The sequence below is a fragment of the Bombus fervidus genome, chromosome 3 (genome assembly GCF_041682495.2).
Source record: "Bombus fervidus isolate BK054 chromosome 3, iyBomFerv1, whole genome shotgun sequence".
In the NCBI taxonomy this organism is placed as follows: Eukaryota; Metazoa; Arthropoda; class Insecta; order Hymenoptera; family Apidae; genus Bombus; species Bombus fervidus.
The window spans coordinates 9,592,009-9,612,501 of NC_091519.1; the positions used below are offsets into that span (position 1 = coordinate 9,592,009).

At 34.0% G+C, this 20,493-nt stretch overlaps 1 protein-coding gene across 5 annotated transcripts in view; it reads right to left on the reverse strand.

Annotated features, from left to right (window-relative positions):
• The window catches only part of Shep (RNA binding motif single stranded interacting protein alan shepard), a 47,573-nt gene that overhangs the window by 12,760 nt on the left and 14,320 nt on the right, over window positions 1-20,493 (reverse strand). For 3 of the 5 annotated variants that reach the window (XM_072000171.1, XM_072000169.1, XM_072000170.1), the window contains exons 2-5: window positions 2,232-2,684; window positions 717-931; window positions 493-551; window positions 233-378 (exon numbers count right to left, since the gene is read on the reverse strand). In XM_072000171.1, the coding sequence (XP_071856272.1) occupies window positions 233-378; window positions 493-551; window positions 717-931; window positions 2,232-2,684 (873 nt within the window). The remainder of the gene's footprint in view (window positions 1-232; window positions 379-492; window positions 552-716; window positions 932-2,231; window positions 2,685-20,493) is intronic. The other 2 variants (XM_072000173.1, XM_072000172.1) reach the window with 2 other exon arrangements.

The following is a 20,493-nucleotide window of genomic DNA, read 5'->3' on the forward strand; positions in this document are numbered from 1 at the left end:
GTAAGGGTTATAATAATGATCAAATGTAAAAGGACTATAGATGGATTTTAGAATAGGATAGACTGAAAAGTAGAAAGGTAGAAATAGGAAATAAAAAGAGAAAAAAGATAAAAGGGAGTTAGGAAAGAGAGGAAAGAGAAAGAAAGAAAAGAAAAGAAAAAAAGAAAAGAAAAAAGTAAAGAAAAAAGAAAAGAAAGAAAAGGAGTTTACTGTTACTCTGGTATTACTGTACTTGCATGCACAACCAACGTACACTGGGCAGTCTAGGGAGCAACCAGATACCCACTTTCGCCATCTGCGCTTGGATGCCCTTGGCGACCAGTGCTTTCACAGCACCCTCTGCCGCCACTGGTGACTCAAAGTCTACAAATCCGTAACCTGTAACACAACAATTGCAATATCAATTAGCAAAACCAGTTCGTAGTTACGTTGATTTCATAGTTAATAAAAAGTAAATGATAAAAACAAAGATATAACAGATAAGTTAATTACCTTTACATTTATTCGTATTTTTATCCAAAATTGCCTTTGTAGAAGTGATAGTCCCATATCTGCAAAAACACAATGTATTAGAAACAACACACTCCCACACTATAAATAAAATTCAATGTCTGTTAGTTCTACTAAAAGTTAAAGTTATATTGACAATCAATTCAAATAATAATATACTACCAATCAGATATTAACAAAAAATACTAATTGCACGAATGACTTACTGAGAACACATGTTCACGAGGTCCTTGTCAGTTGTATTTTGATTGAGGCCACGAATATACAAATTTGTTTTTGATAGCTGTTCTGCCTGTTGTCCTTGTATAGCATTATTGCTAAGACTTGTGCTCATTGTCCCACTTCTACTGCCGGTAGCACTGCTGGAACTACTATTAGTGTTAGCTGGAGAGGAAGCTGTAGGTACCCGTTGTCCACCATACTGTAATACAATTAAAATATACAATTAAAAACAATTAAAAATCATTAATAACATAATAAATATATTTTAAAAAATAGTAAAAGATGCATATTTTATTATTTTAGAAAAAACTTTACAAAAAATTTTTTTAGGACTAGATACATTAAAAGCTTTTAATTATATTAACAATTAGTAGTTTTTCAGCAACAGAACGTAATACAAAGTCAATTTAAAAATACGCAAGTAATAAATATTAATATAAAATATAAAATAAATATATATATAAATAACTATTCTGTTAGAAAAAAAACATCTAATATTTGAATTTGAAGAAAAAAGGTATCGAACGTGGTAATCAAAAATTATCAAAGTACACTAGCCCCACCCGGTACGAGAAAAGATTAAAAGTATCATGATATAACACGTGATAATTTTTTATTTTATCACGCCATCTATCTATATACTGCCAGAGAATAAAGCTTTTCTTTTACTTTCAATTTGTCCTTTATAATTATGCCGGTAAAACATAATACCACTACTACAATAAAAGAGAAACGAAGATACATGTATCATTCTATGCGAAGTACATACATTTTTTGAACGATCAATTGAAAAGACACATTGTGAGTTCAGAAAAGAATAAATGTTAATGAAAGATCGGAAAAACAAATGAGAGAAGAAATCGTACATCGCTTCCACGAGAACTGTGCTGAGTTGTCACGGCCCCACCCGGTTTGAGAAAGGGTTAACCCTTTCGTTCCGCAAAATCGTAACTTTTCTCTTGCCTACGCGTATATTCATTTTACAACATCACAGATATCTAAATTAAATAGTTTACATAAAAAAGGGGAAGATCTACAATTATCACAAGACACTCCGCGCATACTTTATAGGTTACCTTGTTGCACTACCCAACCATTTTCTAACCATCAAACTGCACGTAAGCCGACTACGAACGTCACCCTCTCTTCATAAAATGATTAATCTTACCCACAAATAATTCAAAATCCCATCTGTTAAACTCAAGTTTAAAATTCACCATTGCATTCTAGATAAAAGCATCAACCATTCCTTAAGTTCATATGTATAAAGAGGTTAAACTTTCCAGCTAATAAATCACACTTGTATTCGAATAAACAACAATAAACTTGACGTACAATGTTTAAAGTCTTAAAGTAACAACCTATTTGTCCATATGCCAATCGAGAGAATTAAAGAATCGGTTCATGTTCAAATCGAAAACAGTCCGTTACAGGAAAACGGCATGAGTTCCGAATGGTATAAAACTCTAGCTGATGAGGAATGAAAGGAGAGGACTTACCGACGCGTGCTGTGCGTAGGTGGCGGTGGCGTAAGGATTCGCCGTAGGCGGTAGTTGCTGTGCTCCGACAGGCATCTGGCCCGCCGCAGCTGCAGCCGCTGCGCTTGGATACCGCGTGTACGGTGGATAGGCAGCCGCCGCAGCAGCCGCAGCCGCAGCCGCATGAGAGGGCGGCGCTGCGCCCCAAGCCGCTGCACTGCTCGCGCGATACTGCACGGGGTTCCCACCTCGTGGCCCGCCGCCGGTGTTCCCCTTCAATCCATGCCCGCCTCCACCACCGCCGCCGCCACCGCCACCTCCACCTCCACCACCGCCGCCGCTCGCCGGACCAACACCGATGCCACCGCCCGTAGCGCCGCCGCCGCCGCCTCCACCACCACCACCGCCACCCCCGGCGCCACCGGCATTACCATTATTAGCACCCACGTACGCCGGTCTAGGGCCATTCGTACCCTGAAACAGGTAACAAACAAGTACATTTTGATCGTTCAATTCTGTTTATTGATTTGTCAGTAGAACATATTTGAACATATTTGAAAGGGAAGAGAGAAAAATAAGGAATGTCACAAAATAGCTTTATTGAAAAAATTATTCTAGTGGCAATAACATAAAATGTATACCTTACTTAGATATTCTAAAAAAGAATGATCAATAAAATATTAATTACTTTACAGTAATTATTTCTATGTTTTGTTCCAGTACAAAGTGGACATTCCCTGTTTTTAACACAAGTACATTACATCTTTAATGCTATCTTATGGAAAATATTTTGAACATTATAATCATTGTGATTTGATAGTTCTGTCATAAAATGAAAAATCAAGAAAAATGAACTTTGCTTGTTTTTTCTCTTACTCTTTATTTATATGCAAATCCATATTTTTATAAATATCATTCAAACAATAGAACCAAATGTTGTAACAAGTGCTATATTTTGAACATTTTATACAGGATGTTTCAGAAAGTTGATGTCAAACTTCATATACCATTTATCAAAGCGGGCGAAAAGGTCCTAATAAACATGGCTGCAAATGTTAGAGACCTTATTATATAAAGAAATTTTTCTGGATCACAGACATCCAACCAGTAATGTGTTCAGTTCCCTACATTAATTAAAAATCTCTGAAATATTAAAGAGCAATTTTCAAGACTTTGGAGAATCGAAAACAGTTCCCACTTTTGACTTAGAAAAACAGTTTTGCAAAAAGTTGACGAGAATCCCGATACAGGCCGAAGAATAGTATTTCAGAAAGAGATTATTGTTGAGCCATGTCACCATGTGGGAAAATCAGTTTTCAAAAAGTTCAATAGCACTGGTATTGCCTGATATTATTAATGACAATACTAATCCTCTTTTATTGCTCAACGAAAGGAAAATATATCTGGTTACATCGAATTCAATCACAGTCACGGTACCACACACAAATCTTTTTAGGCACAGTTGGCCTCTAAATTTAGCTTCGCGGCACGGGAATACAGAACGTACAATCGTAATTGAAGACAGAGTCACGCGAACTGTAACATTTTCCAAAGTGATCGCAACGAAATCGTGATCGTCGGCAGAGAGACTAACGCGAGTCACCCAAGAGATAAATCGTTCAGGATGATTAATATCGCCTTGAGTATATTATTGTGGCAAAGTGAGAATAGGCAACTGGTTCATTACAGAAACGAAGGAAAAGAAAAGAAGTTTGCGTTCTACCTGAGATTTATGTAGTAACGATAACAATTACTATTTGCGGTGAAAACAGAAAACTTCCCCGCAACATTTCTTTTCATTGTAACCATATCTACGCTAATTTTCTTCGACTGTTTCACAGTAAAGATCATAGCATTACTTCTGTAAACGATATTGCGTGGAGACATATATACGCATGCGTATACACAAACGGACTCACACTTAACCGCTGCGCTACGCCATCCTAATTAGAGTCATTTGCACAGCAAATTCGTGTCAGTTAATGTCTTTAGCAAACACGTTATAACGATTCTTGTAAGTCCGCGTACCAACAGTAAGCACAATCGGTTGGTCTGTTGCCAGATAAATTTGTTCACAAATAGGCCTTAATTGTAACGTAGGGAACGTATTATACATGAAACAAGAGAGAGGGATATTCAAAGGTTGTCCTCCAGATGTGCCCAATTAAAAATTACCGAATTCATAGCTCTGTCTCCATTGGTCTATAATACGTGAAATCATTTTATCCGTCTCGAGAAATACTCCGAAAAATTTTTACTACTAAATTATTACTTTTAATAAGGAACTTTTGGCGTTTTAATACTTGATATCTTTTAATGATGTATAACATTTCGTCATTTTTGTGTGACTACTTCTTACGACTTTGCGGCATTATTAGGTGAAGATATCTTGTTTTTATAAATGTTTAGATTTTAAGCAATAATTTTATATTTTTAATCAGGTTTAAATATAATTCAATTAGATTTGACAGTATACTTTTATAATACACATGTTTTAGATTGTAAACTTTTCACAATTATTTTCAATTCACCAACATCTTTGACGTGGCGGAACAAGGTAATACTAATGCAGAAGCATTGTTGCGAACTTATAATAATTTTCTGATAGTCATATTTATCATTTTAATAGAATCTTTATTTCTTAGATGTTTCATCTTATATACCACTTATACCTATATACAAGAAAATGTAACGCTATCACACTGTGACATTGTAACACTGAACTTCATACGTGAATTCGTTTCTTTATTTTCAAATGGAATTAAAATTCATCAGTTAACAGAATCCTTCATTATCAAAAATGGCATGTTGACTATGTTAGCACATCCTTGTTACATAAAGAACGTGATTATACATTAAAAATAATGTCTAATTTACGTAGAATTAATAAAATTTCTGTTTCTATTATAATTAAAATAACTACACTAACTCATTAAATATAAAGCTTTTACTTAATTCTATTTTGAAATAAATTGTTTTACTGACCTATGCCACAATCAAAATATATACAAATTAAATATTATTTGTTTATAATTATTGTGAACAATAACTATTTCTATTAAATTATTATTTGCTAAATAAATAAAAAATAATTCAAGCTTAAAAAGGATAGAGGAATAATATGGGAACGTACATAGGTTCGTTTACATTCGTTAAAGTATCTTTTCAAACAATATCGTTCGAGGGGTTTAACGTTTATCGAATCAATTCTTTTTTGTTTTTCATCAACTTATCTTCTAAGATATATTCACGTAGGAAGAAGTAACTCGTACACATATATATGTGAATATGTATTGTAAGTACAGCTTTTTATCTATCGCGCTTGACCTCTACATAATGGTACTATCAAATACTAATAATATAGAGAAGTCTCGTTACAAACGATTGTAAATATGTTTCTCATATTCGACAAGCTCGTTCATTTCTCATTGATGCAAATTCGAAACAGCATTACGATTACTTATGTAACGATAAGATAACGATATTTTACTTGTAACAAGTTCCAGGCGGAATTTATCAAAACTTCGCAAGGATTCTCTAGAAAATGTTAATTCCTAACGGCACAAGGCGAATGAACTGACAGTATTTTGAAATTGCGAAATTTTGTACCTATTCTATTTGTAAATGTTCTGGAACAGAAATTGTTGACAAGGAAAGCAGTCTGTAATATTTAGCAAATAAAATAATTTTATGTCTAGATTATATCTCTTTAATTATATTCATACGAATAAGAATTTATAGATATAAAACTCTATATATATAGTAATAACGTACGTAACGTATATCTTGTAATTTGCAAAATTTTACCAAAAATATTAGTTCAATTGTGTACAAGAGGGCCCAGTAGATAACGTGTCCCATAATAACTAATCAATTTTCATGACATTTACCATTTTTCTCGCATAAAGATATGACTTAATTCTTTTATTTAACTCTCAAATAGTATCATTGGGTTATATGTAGATAACTATAATAATTTATCTAAGATTAATAAAATCTTAGGACATTTAATGTTATTTTGTACTCTATATTCCCGTGATATAGGTTAATAATAAAATAAAACTAAATTAAAAATTAAATAATCTAACTCTAAATCATTATGATCTTGAATAACCTAATAATGATGGTCCACATAAGTGCTAAAAAGAACAAAATCGAAAAGAAGTAGTGTAACTAGGTATAAAATGAGAAAGTAGTGTAGCTAAGTAAATGAAAAAGAAAGGGACGTGTTTCCTTCGTCGATCAACACTCGTAGGATCACTTGCGGCATCGTCTCATTGGACGGATAATTTTCTCATCGAAATAATCAAAAGCTTGCTGTCATTGATATATTTTCTATGAGCGGCTGATTGTCAGACAACATCAAAAATAAATTGCAGTCGCGATCACGAAGGACTTTCCTCGTGGTGGTGTGGCCGCCATTGCATCTATCGCAATCGCAGGACAGGCCTTTCCAGGACTTTCGAGCGCGTTGCATTCCAACCTCTTTAGAAAGGCCTCACTCGTTGATTTGCATTTTTGGCATAGTTGTGATAACACGGTTTACCGTTTGTTGGAGAACGAGATGAAAGCCAACCAGGTATGGAAGGGAATAGAAAAGAGAGAGAGAGAAAAAGAGAGAGTAGCACACGGTTGGCAAGTGACACCAGAGCTGAAAATCACGACTTTAAATCACTTATCACGAAACTCGAACCTTGTTGCTTCCTGACTACTTACCGATCTCTTTCCTCCCGTCTTCCTCTCTATCTTAGTAAACACAGGAAAGTCCTGTTTCACGTTTCTGTGTGGACGATTTGTTTCTAAACCCTTGTTATTCAAATTTCTAGATACACATGAAATTATCTACAAGTCTTTCATCTATCTTTAGTTATCTACATCTGGTAAGAAGAAGAAAGCATTAATGGATCAGATCTATCGGGAACTGCTTACCGATACGCTTGCGCATCGACTTTGCTACTTCCTACATTATCCACCAACTTTAATGTTTCTTTCTTCTCCATGTGATATCAAGTGGACAAGACTGGTGGAAATGGGAAAAACATACATATTTGCTTTATAACAGATCCAAACTGAGTTAAAACGCTTCTTCCTCATTAATCTTGTCAGATTCCACAAATTTATCTCTTATAAATAATTATGCAATAAACACGTATAATTTCTTAGTTTCTGCCAGTTCTTCTGGAATACTTCTTTAATAAAATCCTAGATACTTCTTTTCTAATAAAATCATCAGATCATATAAGGCCATTGCAATTATAAAAACTGTTATACGTATTAAGAACTGGCGGCATTAAGAAAATTGTAAAGTCTCGCAGTGGACAAGTCGAAATCATGAAGGGTGAGTGTCTCAGTCTCGAGAGGCTTCGAATCGTCTTATTCCCATCGCTAGGTACGGTACACGTTACAATGATGCGCAGACGTGATAAGCAGGAAGTGGCATCCGGTCGGTACATCACGATACCCATTTCACACGTCGTTCTCTATTTCGCAGTGACCAACGGCCACGTTGTCTGCATGCCGTTCAATTGAACCGGCGGCATCTACGGGCAAATCGTCTGTCTCGTTATCGTTCCGTTCCGTTAAAGCACCGCGATGCCGGTCCTCCATTGTCACGATGATCACAGACGCCTCCACACACCCATCTTTGGAACCTTGCACGCGCCTTTTTCATTCATCGTTAGGAATCTTCATTGATATTAATTGCTAATACGAATAGTTAAAAGAAGTATGTTACATGTACTGGGCTTTTATTGTTTTATTAGGTTATCGAGTAAGTCCTCATTGAGGTCACAATTTTATTTTGAAGTTTAGATGATATTAAAAGTTCCAAAACAAATTTTAAAGAAAAGAAACCAGTAGGAAGCTTAAAGTATGGAAGCAGTCGGTGGAAGCACTGATATTTGTGTCACCTCGAATAATTTACAACTTGCATTCTCATTTCTACAAGTAGTCATTAAAACCTGTTAAAGAGTCTAGCGAGTTAAGGAGAAGAAGATGGTAAAGATTCAGCATGTTATAAGACTACATTTTCTTCCTCGATGAATTTCAATGACATTATCATTGGCACAAGTTTGCAAACTTTTCATGATTAGCAACGAGGAGATAAACGTTACACTTACTGCAAACCTTAACGAGATCACGGCAGTACTCAGCCAGATAATTATGTTCAAGATCCGAATAATCTACTTGATATTCATACAATTTATTAAAATCTTGCCTTGACTCTGAATAATATAATGATCATCAAACTTTAGAGCGACTTTAGACACATTTCAAAGTCTATTTAATTTTGAAGGGTCAAAATAATTAATGCCATTTATTTAGTTTCAGTTAATTGATAATAACTCAAATATTTGTCTATTTTTTATTTGTTATATTTACTTGATATTAGTTATGAGCTTTTGATATTAATATTATTTGCACATTTATTGCTATAGAATAAAAATTCAATTTAATCAATTATATTATTCCATCTCAAAATAACAAAATTGTATTTGTCGAAGTTTTCGTGATCCTTCTTAATGATTCCTTAACAAATAGGAGGGCAAATATACGTAGATATTTTATGGCAAATATCAAGTTTATAGCTTGAATTGATCAAGGGAAATGACAAATTACGAAAGCTGTTAATTCGTCCAGTCGCGGGGAGACGGTCGCGTTATAGCGCGTCAACGGGAGTTGTAAATTCCCGCTACGATTGCACGAATCGACACCACGAACAGGGCGATCCCCTTATTTCGTTTGGGAGAATAAGGGGTGATTGGGTTGGAATATAACTGGACTTCACAGTTATATAATATATATATATTTATTTACACTGGATTACAATATTAGACGTGAACAGACCGTGTTTGGATTCGTCGTGTCGGAAAGCGTCGTGATGGACCCGAAGGTTGTTCGATTTGGTAGTTAGAGCAGCGAGAACTTGACTGAGTTATGTTAGAACTTGACGGCCCGATGAGTGTTAGAACAGTGAATTGACTGTCCGAGGGGTGTTAGAACAGTGAGCTTGACTGTCCGAGGGATATTAGAACAATGAACTTGACTGTCCGAGGGGTGTTAGAACAGTGAGCTTGACTGTCCGAGGGATATTAGAACAATGAACTTAACTGTCCGAGGGGTGTTAGAACAGTGAGCTTGACTGTCCGAGGAATATTAGAACAGTGAACTTAACTGTCCGAGGGGTGTTACAACAGTGATTGACCCGTCTCGTACTGTTTGGGAAGAAAGCTCAATGTGGGTGTATCCTTGTTGAACTAAGAACGCGGATTCTTAGTTCACACTTTTCGGTAGAAAAGTGAGGGTAACGATCCGCGATGACCATTGGTTCTAGCCAATGTCAAGAAACAAAATACAAGGAGAAAGTCTCCTGCATTTGTTGCTCCTGGGTGCCTTTGTACCTGGGGAAAAACCCGCTATTTCGCTGGGCACATCTGCTTTCTCCGTAATGAGTGAGAGCGTGCAATAGACCTAAGGACCCTTTTAAGGGACCACTCATAAACCGAAAATGTTCGAAGAATGCAACTTTATGGATAACAGATGTGGGCTATGGTGGTTCCTTGGGTTTATTGCGGGTCAGTGTGAGGATGTGCAGGCCTCGGCGGCCTGACCATGAGGGACGTCGCAGGTACCGACTTACGCGATGTAACAAAAGCATTATAGTAAATTCTGTGTTCGTAGAGAGTACTTTGGTATGCACAAATGTCGATGCTTCCTTCAACTTTGTAAAAATAACGGTTTTTCAATGAACGACTTGTCATTACTATCCACTTCACGCATCATCGTTGTTTGAAAACGCTCGCGTAAAGCTATCTTTGTCATAGACTCGTTCCGCTTTCAAAACGAAATAACAAAGAGGAAGGGATAGCATTGAAATAAGAAATTGTCTGCAAAGATGTAATTTGCATTCATGTATAAATTAAAATTATGGATTTAACCTTTGACTTTTCCTCTGATTTGCTTATTTGACAATCTATTCATTAATTCTTTAATATTTAAAAGCAAGATTATTTAAAACAAATTATAATGAAGGAAAAATTTGAAATATACACTTATGAAGAATGTATAATTACAAAAGATAAAAGAATTACAGAACATATGGTTTAAAAGTTGATAGCCTTTAAATATATTTGAAATTTTTTACTTCTATTCATAAATAAAACTATTTATATATAACAGATTTTAAGGAGAATAGGATTTCTTAAAATCAATAGCAACAGATGAGATGGTCGATGCATAAAGCAGAAATAAAGGGAGGAGGTAAGTACATACATATATGTATACGGGAATTGGTGATTCTTTCTTCTTATCAGAGAGGCGTGACTGTACGAGGTCACTGATAAATGATAGTGGTGGGGAATTCTTATCGAGTCGTCCAGTATGCATATGTGAAACTCTCAACTCTCATAATCACTTTCTAAAACAGTCTTTCACCTTATTTTTTTTTCATTAATCTGTTTTGATAACACTTTTTCAATTCTGTAACTAATTAAATCATAAAAACATTTTAAAAGGAGATTATACAAATAAATATAGAAAATGTATTACACTAAAAAATATAGAATATATGCTTATAATACAGTAAAAATATAACTTTCTAAAAAAAAATCATCTTTTTAAACACAGAAGATCTTTTGACTGGCAGAATCTTATATAAACAGAAATTGAATGCATAGGTAATAAATAATTTGCATGGATTGATTTGTTTTGTCTTAAGATAATTAAGTTTGTGCTATTAGATTTACTCAAAGAAATTTAAACACATAATATGACAACTCTACTTCCTAACTTGTAATACCTACAATTTGATATTTTTGGAAATCTCGAAGTTTGTGCAATATTTCTCCGTATTCTGTCAAAACGTCAGCAATGTTTTAAAATACAACCTAAGTTGATGTAATCAAGTGATAGATTTATGAAGGGACGCGGGATCTTGTGCTACAATGAACAATTACACGTATTCATCACGTTTGAAAACTCATAAAAAATGTAAAACAACGTACTGATAGCCGTTTGAGAATCTATACTTCCTATTGGAACAATTTGAGTGGCGACACAGTTTTTTTTCAGTCTTACAATTTATGAAGCGATTTCGATATCAATGAACTGCTAACTAATCACAGTTTTCAGTGATAATAAATCAACTAACATCATATTCACCGTGACAGAAATATTTACATTAATTCCTTGTAAAATACGTTTCATCGATATGATTTATCCTAGATTTCTCTATCTATATTTAAATTTTTTTTAACACGTTACAGAAAAAAATATTTTAGTAGAATCTAAATTTCTCTTGATAAAAAAGTTACATTAAAATATCTAAATATAGAAACATAGCAAGTAATAAATCATTGTCTGCTCAGTAAACGTTCTTAAATAAAACTTCAATGTGCTACACATTAAGTGTTAGAATATTGAAATTCTATTTTTTGTAATTAGATATATTGGGAATTGATACTAAAAGTACAAAAATTAACTTATCTAAAAGTATACAATTATGATTGTACTAAAATTCTTCCATTATTTTTAATTTCTAGTAAATTCTGTAAACTTCTTATCGTACAAAAACGTTTCGTTTCTGTTTACATTTATAACGAGTTTATTTATAACGAGTTATTGCTTGGTTCAGACTGAGCAAGCTAATTTTTTAGACACTAATTTTATACAAAAGTAAATGTAACATGAGATACTTTGTAAGATAGTCCTGACTACTTAAGAGATGCCAATGTGTCTCTTATATTACGTCGATAATGTCTAATAACACCGTATCATTTGGAATATCTAGCACAGTTACTCCCCTAATTGATGATTAATTTCAAGCAATATCTTGTTTCCTTGGGCAAATATATTTAACATTACTATTTCACAACTTCCTGTACCTTTATTTTGTCTTCAAAATTTCTACTCATACAGCCACTACTTAAGTATAATTTTATATTTTTAATAATATTTTTCAGTATTCTAACAACTAAATGTGTGATTTCATTTATACCAAATTATTGAAGTTCCCAAGGAAATAAATTTCCTAATTTTTAATTTTTTAAACTTAGAATATTAAATACCACTTATTATTATAATATTGTTTCAAATTTTCGAAATGCAGCAAATAAGGCATACTGTTGTTGAAAAAAATTACAGTGCGAAGCGGATTAAAGATAGAGCATCTTCGCAGGATATGACATGGACCGAACTTTCTTTTATGTTAATACATCCCACAGCAGGTCCTGAGAGGAATCAGGATGTCCCACATACCATGCCAGGGCAAACAGCGTCAGTTGCAAGATCTCGCATGAATGTTACGCTCTATTAGCAAACGGATTCACGTTACAAATACGATAAAGTTTTTTCTTTTTACCGAGACCAGAAGGGGCCCACCAAAGATTCGTTGCTGTAGAATGCGAACAGTACACCGAAGAGATATTTTCTTTCGGGAGCACCAACGTATGATAAAAATCATCATCCAATCGCTATCTTTTTACTTTTTCATAAGTGGCGCCCGTACAGATCAATTAGTAGTTTTGTTATATTTTATGCTTATTTTCTTTGAATCCACCAAATAAAAATCTAAAAAGGACTGATACATAGATAGTATTACTATAGTAATTACGAATAAAATAAGAGAAATTCCTATAGCTTTTACCAATTTTGTTTCTAGTGAAATCACATCACATTCTAATGAAATTCTACCGCGGCAAATTTGAAATTTTCAATTGAAAGTCATCACAGAATTGCTAGTTTTTTTGATAAAACACTTTCAAGGTTGTTTTAACGTGTAATGATCAACGTGCACGAGTTTAATTGAATTCTGTGGCCAACATGCGGCAACAAATTTGCCATAAAAGAGAGTCATAGAAGCGAGTAGATGAAGCGAGCCGATAAAGTTTACCGTGCGTTAGGACTGCAACTCGCTTTAATCCCGTTTACTGCTTCACGGCCAAGATGCATGCAGTCAGTGAACATGGTAACAGATATAGAACGTACAGGTAGATACTCGAACTACTCTCACGCAGTAGCGGAGTGTCCGCTTCTCGGTTTCAAACACGCCGTTAACTCCATCTAGAAATTCATTTTTCCTATATCAACTTTACACTTCGCGGCACGCTCAACTAGTTGCCCGATAGAGCTGCAACATCATAGCATTGAGTAGTTTACTCGCATATAGTGGCAGTTTCAAAGTGGCAATTTGTATATTTAGAATAGTAAATTTCAACACTTTTGTATTATTATAATACATTTGGAAAATACTACATATTGAAATTATGATAGATATGACTTTCACATGAAAGAGGTTATTGTGTACGATATTCTAGGAAGATTAAACATACTTTTATATTTGAAGTAGGAAAAAATGAAACTTTCAAAAGTGCTCGATATCTTCCATTGCTGTCTCGCCTGATACGTCACTGACTGTTTCACGCAGCGCTGGCGTGCATGTATCTAGCGATGGGACCAATATCCTCGTGTGCATTACCAACATTGAGTGTTTGATTATTTTAGTAAATGCTATTTAACATATTACTTATTTATCTGGAATTAACATTTGTTACTATTTTACATACTTACATTTCATACACAGTCGACGACAAAAATAAGTGGATGTAGTAGAAATAGGTAGTAATGAAGTTCCGTGAAATATGGCTTGTACACATAAAAATTTAAATATTAATTCTAATTATTTACTAAATTATCTATATGCTATAAAGATATATATAAAGAAAATTTAAATATATAACACTAGTACTAATTCGGCTAAACTTCATTGATATCTAATTCTATTACCTATCCACTAGTTTTTGTCTCTAACTATATACATATACTACAGTTTCTAGCATGAAGATGAATTTAGCAGAAAAATAACATAATAATAAAATAAAGTACTAATAAAATTAACTGATTAAAAATTCTATATTAATAATCCATAAACGTCCATATGTGAAAAAATCAGAAATAACAAGTAAAAAATCAGTAAACTTTCATCATTTATAGTTCTCAAGAACAAATCGAATCAGTCCCATCGCTAAACATCGACGGATGCGCGTGGATGCGCATGCGCATGCGCGTACGGCCTTAATGGTCAAGAGAGGACGGGAAAAGAAAAGTGGCAGAGGGGAGCAGGTAAGAGGGAACCAGTCGTCAGGCTCGCTCATCCCTCTGCGAAAGAGTTCCTCTTTGCCAGCGCATACCGGACATTCCGTTTCTTCACCTTGAGAAAATACGTACACTACGCACTCACGCAACACGGTGTGACACGCTCTGCTGTTCCTTTCGTATTTCATCGAGAGACATACGACACATACATACACATATAACTTCATGTTCTGATCTTTAGGTTATTTTACATTTGAGTAGCTCTCTGTATCATATCTATTATCGATAATTGAACTTTCTTTTAGATCCTAAAAGCTGCAGGATATAAAATTCCAATAGCTTCATCAAACACATCAGGAAAAAATTAGTCAAATCGATATTGAATTTTAGGGAAGAGATCGAGAGCAGACTATAGAAATCTGCATATTCTGCCCAGCCATATGTTTTTGGAAACGTTCGTAGACTGACTAATCGAGGACAATTTCAACGATACCAAGCGAGCCACGGAATACAAAGTAGGATTTCACGCCGAAGAACACAATTAATTACTTTCAGATCGTTGTACCAGCAAGGTCGACCTCGAGGCAAGCGAGTGTACAATACTAACACGTTTACCTTCCGATTGACCGTGCTCTTTCCCTGTCTGTGTTTCAAGTACAAAATGCACGAGGATAATTTATGAGAAGATTTCTAACAAAAACTTGATTGAAATTCGACGAAACTGTTTTACGAAATTAGGAAGCTTTTGATATGATAAAAATCTGTAAATAAGTCTATCGCAGACATTATTGGGAGGCACGTTCAAGTTTTTCACATCAAGGGAAAAGTATGCGTGCTATATCGCAGTTCGTCTGCATAGAGAGAACGTACTTTTTAATAACACTCTTCGTTGAAAATATTTTCTCCTCGACATTCGCTGATGAAGTCACGTATCGTGACCGGCCGGCCAACGTTATTTAAATACTTTGTTGCACGAGAACAACGTTATCGTGTAGAATTTTCTCTGCTTAAACATTTTACAAACTTTTCAAACGCTCCAGGTAATTTCTTATGACGCCTTCGAAATTCTAAAGTCATTTCGATGGTATTAACATGATAGGAGCTGAATTATGTGGAAATCTAAATATGACAGAGGATTTAAGTAAAGATATAGGCGTACCTAATGTAATCGAGCGAGTAAATATGTATTGTCTTCGATCGAATGGTCAAAAACTTACCTGAAACAGAAAAAAGAAAGCGAGATTAGTGAAATGTAAGATTTATATACAAAAATACTACAGTTATATCGCTCAACAAATGAGACAAAAAGCTTTAATATACTACATAAGATACGTATTTAAAGAAAAACATTGATGCACTATTACATATGTTTCTTGCTCGTTTAACATTTTGTTAGAAACAACTGTTTTTAGCAAAATCATTAGATCGTGGATGTTTATGCAAATTCAAATTTTTTCAAGCTCTGTTACATTTATTATATTTCAGATATTGTATATATTCTACGTACATAATATATGCATTGCGTGTATTTTTATATCTTTCAATTTTCCATAAACGTATAAACATTCACCAATCTTATTGTCGAACAACCTCAACAATCTACAAGCCATTCATGAAGCACTATTTTGTCTAGTCCCTTCGCACATAAGTACATTGATTAGATGTGATTATAATGAAAGAGTTTTAATATAAACATTAAACTCTGTAATTTACCTCTAAATCTTGGTACAAGAAAATTGTGATACTCTAAGATTCCAATAGAAAAAGGAGAAAGAATATCAAAAATAAAATACCTAAGTAACGATCGGTTATTTATGACTATTTTCGTCCGCATTTTTCTTATCGATCCGGCGATTCGCGGAACAGAAAGTCAATCTGATAAGGGCGTTATGAACCATGAGCAGTACGTAGTGAAAGTTACAAAAGACGTGGTGGTTTATTTGAAATTACACAGTCGGTAAACGCGCGGCAAAACCTAGTGAACACCAATCGTGACTTCCTCGCGACCGTTAATTCTTTCTCTGCCTATGAAAAGATCATTCACGCACGATGCCTATTTCACATGCGATTTTTATCGACTCTAAGTAAAAAGAAGAAGAAGATATTCTTAACTAATCGAATTCCAGTAGAGAACTCAATCTTATGTAAATCGACTTTCGTTTTTTGACGAAACTACCATCGAATGATACAGGGAAAAGAATATTCTTTTATATTGGAATTATATATTAATACATTAAATATCTCTACGAAGAATTTTTAATTAATATATCAATATTCATAAATCATAAATAATCTTCCCTTTAAGTTTATGTTCTTTTTTCAAGTTAGGTATATGGAAGTTTTCAGATAGAATCGTAGAAATTAACACTTTCATTTAACTTTTAATCCAATAAAATGCAATAGTATACCACGTATATCTTATTACTATGTATCTACGCAATATATACATCTTACGAAAAAAGTCAATATTAATGTATGAGAGTATGTAAATGTTAGAATAAAGTGCATGAAACTGAAAACTGTTGTTGGTTACAGATCAAAGTTGATTAAAGTAAAAAAACGAGTGGTTTGCGAACAGAGTCATCAGGACATAAAAATGAACCAGCTGCTATGAATCGTTTTGTAATATGTAAAACTTCGTAGCCTCGAATGGCTTAAACTTAAACGATGCACCCCTTTTTGTAGGCACCACTATATATGAGTCATATTTTTCTTATTTTTTTTGTTCTCCCAGCTGACGCAGTCTAAATTCGTCATTTGCGTTTGCAAGTAATTATATAATATTCATAGAAGGCGATGTTGAATGAAAAATAGTAATTTTTAATAAATAAAATGTAGAAAATGAGATATACGTGTTTGAAGGTACACGTTTTAATCATTATAATATTCAAATATGACGCATATAAGAATTTTAAAAGCAATAAGTTCTTTAACATACGCATCTTAATGTATAAGAACATAAGTAATAAGAGAAGTAGAAGAAAATCCATAAAATGCTACAAATTATCAATTACAATTTAATAACATTTTCTATAGAAAGATTTTATTTTAGAAATATCGTACCAATAAACATAATAGGATTTCGGTATCACATTTTATATTATTATAATTCTCAGAGTATAAAATCCTCAAATTTTTCACGACGCTACTTAGCATGAATTTTATACGAATAAAAATTGATACTGAAAGTTGTTTCGATTGGCAATTCGTTAGGAGGCGCGGAAGAAAACACCCAACAGAGCGGAGGCAGCCGTTTGTTCGAAACGAAAAAGCAGCCGTTGTCGGCCGGCGAGATACCAAGTTCACTGACTCCGATGACTAATACGAAATTAATTACTCGACTGCTAACGTTTCCTTCCAGACGCCTTAATGGCGCTCTGACTACGTGGAAACTATGCGAAATTTACCGAGGTAGAACCGGCAAATCGTGGAAATCGTTAATTACCGTTCACTTCTACATAGGACCGTCGATCGTATATCGTTATTGTTAGCGGAAAAACTTGCATGAATTTACGACTGTGTTTACGAGTAGATCGAGTTACGAGCACGACATTAATTTCTTGTGTAAATCGTCGTGTATAAACGTATTCAAACGTTAATTTAAAAAAGTATCACTTTATATGTATTATCTCTTGATAGTTATGAAAATGGTTTGGATTAGAATAGTCTGAAAAGTATTCGTTGTAATATCAAAAACAATAAAATATAAGATTGTAAAGTGAGGATTTCATTTTTAATTTTTTCACATCGAATCGAATAATTCTGATAGAATATTCCGATTAGGATTCTTCAGTGTTTAGAAAGCAAAATTGCTATCTTTCGTAAACAAATTTAAGGAAAAGTTGTATAAAGATACTTCTCTACTAATTATTATACAAGTGATAAAAATATTGTAAATGTAAATTAACTAGATCGTCTCGTAGCCAGAACTCCATCAAACACAGAATTAAGAATTTATAAAATTTATTTGACCAGAATTATCTTTAATTAGGTGGATATTGACATGATTTATTGAATTTCTAAAACTATAATTCTAACGCAAATGTGTTTCTCTAGTAGATGTTTCATTAAAAATAATTTTACCAAATAATATTGCACGATAACTTTAAACTATGTAGCCTATTTTCGTACAATGGTCGCCAATGGCTATTGTTAAAACGCATTACTCAAACTATTTTGTCGTCAGAAAATGTCATAAAAAATCAATGAATGCAGTCTATCGTCTCATGTCCTTCGACATTTTGGATGCATTCCCAGATCAACAGGTTTCGTGGAACAAAATTTGACTACGACGTAGCTTATTCTTGCGTTAAAACCAACTCTCGTACGCGACGGAAGCGTAACGACATTATTTATTGCCCGTTAACTTCGATCATAAAAATAACAAGTCCGCGTCGGGAACGAATAGAGATTTCGTATGATAAAAGTGCGTGGCGATAACAGAGAAAAACACAGATCACTGTGAATCTCTCTATTGCATTGGTCTACACGTGAAATTTGGAAAATTTGATGCTTTCGTTTTATTGAAAATAAACTGCGAATTTTTGTTTAATTTCATATTTTTATAGATGTAGCCTAAAAAAGTGAAATCTATGTAGAGATTTGGTCCACCTACTAAATGTAATAACGAGCTATTTATTTTATATATTTTATGTATTTTTTCATACTACGTGCATTCTATATATTTTAGATATTTATATCCTGATATTTCCCACAAATGTATAAATATTCACAGCCTAACGATCACAGATGATGGGAAAGACCTAAGAGGTTGAATCGAGGCAACGTCGTATAAGCAGTTGAAGCTGTTTCCACGCAGAACGTTAGAAGTTTCACAGTTAGTACCGATACAGTTATTGAAGTAATATTTCGCAACTACCTCAAACGAATACAACAGTTAATTTTAATTACCCCTATCTACACTGCAGTTAAAGGACTGAGTCATAAAAATGACATTAATATTGACGATCGTACAGTAATTATGTTAATGAAACTTTCAATGGAGAATCGTGTTAAATGTTGGTAGAGCATAAGTTGAGATTTATATAATAACTTTAATTGATTTTGTTAATATTTTATCATGTACATCTTTGTAATTATTTTGTAGCATTTCATTTCATAAGTAAAGCTCATTTACAATAGAGAAGAAGATAAATAGTTTTGCTCGAGACATTTGTAATAATGTTTTCATTAAATTTTGTTAATTTGCCAACTGAAAAACGAATTATTATATCGAATACGAAACAATTAATAAGGACAAAGAAAATTGGTACAAAGAATACCAAAATTTTGCACCTTTGAAGTGTTTCCGACTTACATTTTCCCCTAGAATAACCTAGTCCAGCGATATCCAACCAGTGTACCTAACTATTTAGTCAGGGACACTAACCACTTTTCCTTTTAGTCGCCAAATAAAAAAATTGCAATAGCCAAAACAATAGCCGTCCGATGTGAACGCTCTGTCGTGCACCAAATGTATTTTTGGTTTGCCGCAGAATTTTAATAATTAGTTCGTGCGTGTCACGAGTCGAGAAAGGTTGAAATCGCCAATCTAGTTCTTTTTATATTTCGTATCGATACATACTTCGTTAACAACGTATCATATATATCTTACCATACCACGAGTCAATTACAGTGGCGCGCTTTTCAAATGTATCAACAACAACGATCTCTGGCGTGTCTATATTATTCCAAAATGCAATTACCTACAACGGCCGAAACAGGAATTTCAACTCAGAAACGTTCCGATTCATGCACGTGTCGCCGGTTATTACGCCGGCGCAGCATTTAAGCTCCGGCTACACTCGCGTTAACGTAATAATTCAAGACCCGACGCAGAACTCGGTCTGGTCGGAATAGAATGATTGCTCGCATACCATAAATACGTAACACGCTGCGCGCGCGTTACGCGCGCGTACGCCGACGATTAAGCAGAAAGTATTATTTTGTATCATTAAGACGCGTTCTACGGATTTTTACCAGGTAGATAGAACTTCCGCGCGTCACTAGTTTTAACTATTCGTATTGGATTATGTTCTGAAAGATCCATTCTGCGGTTCGTATTCGAGAAACTTATGGCCTTTAAAGAGCATGTATTGCAGGAAACCTATGATTTATGGACGAAATTACTCGATGGAAAGCGGCATAATATCTATTGATTTTTAAGTTCGTAAAGTGGAAATTTAGAAATTTG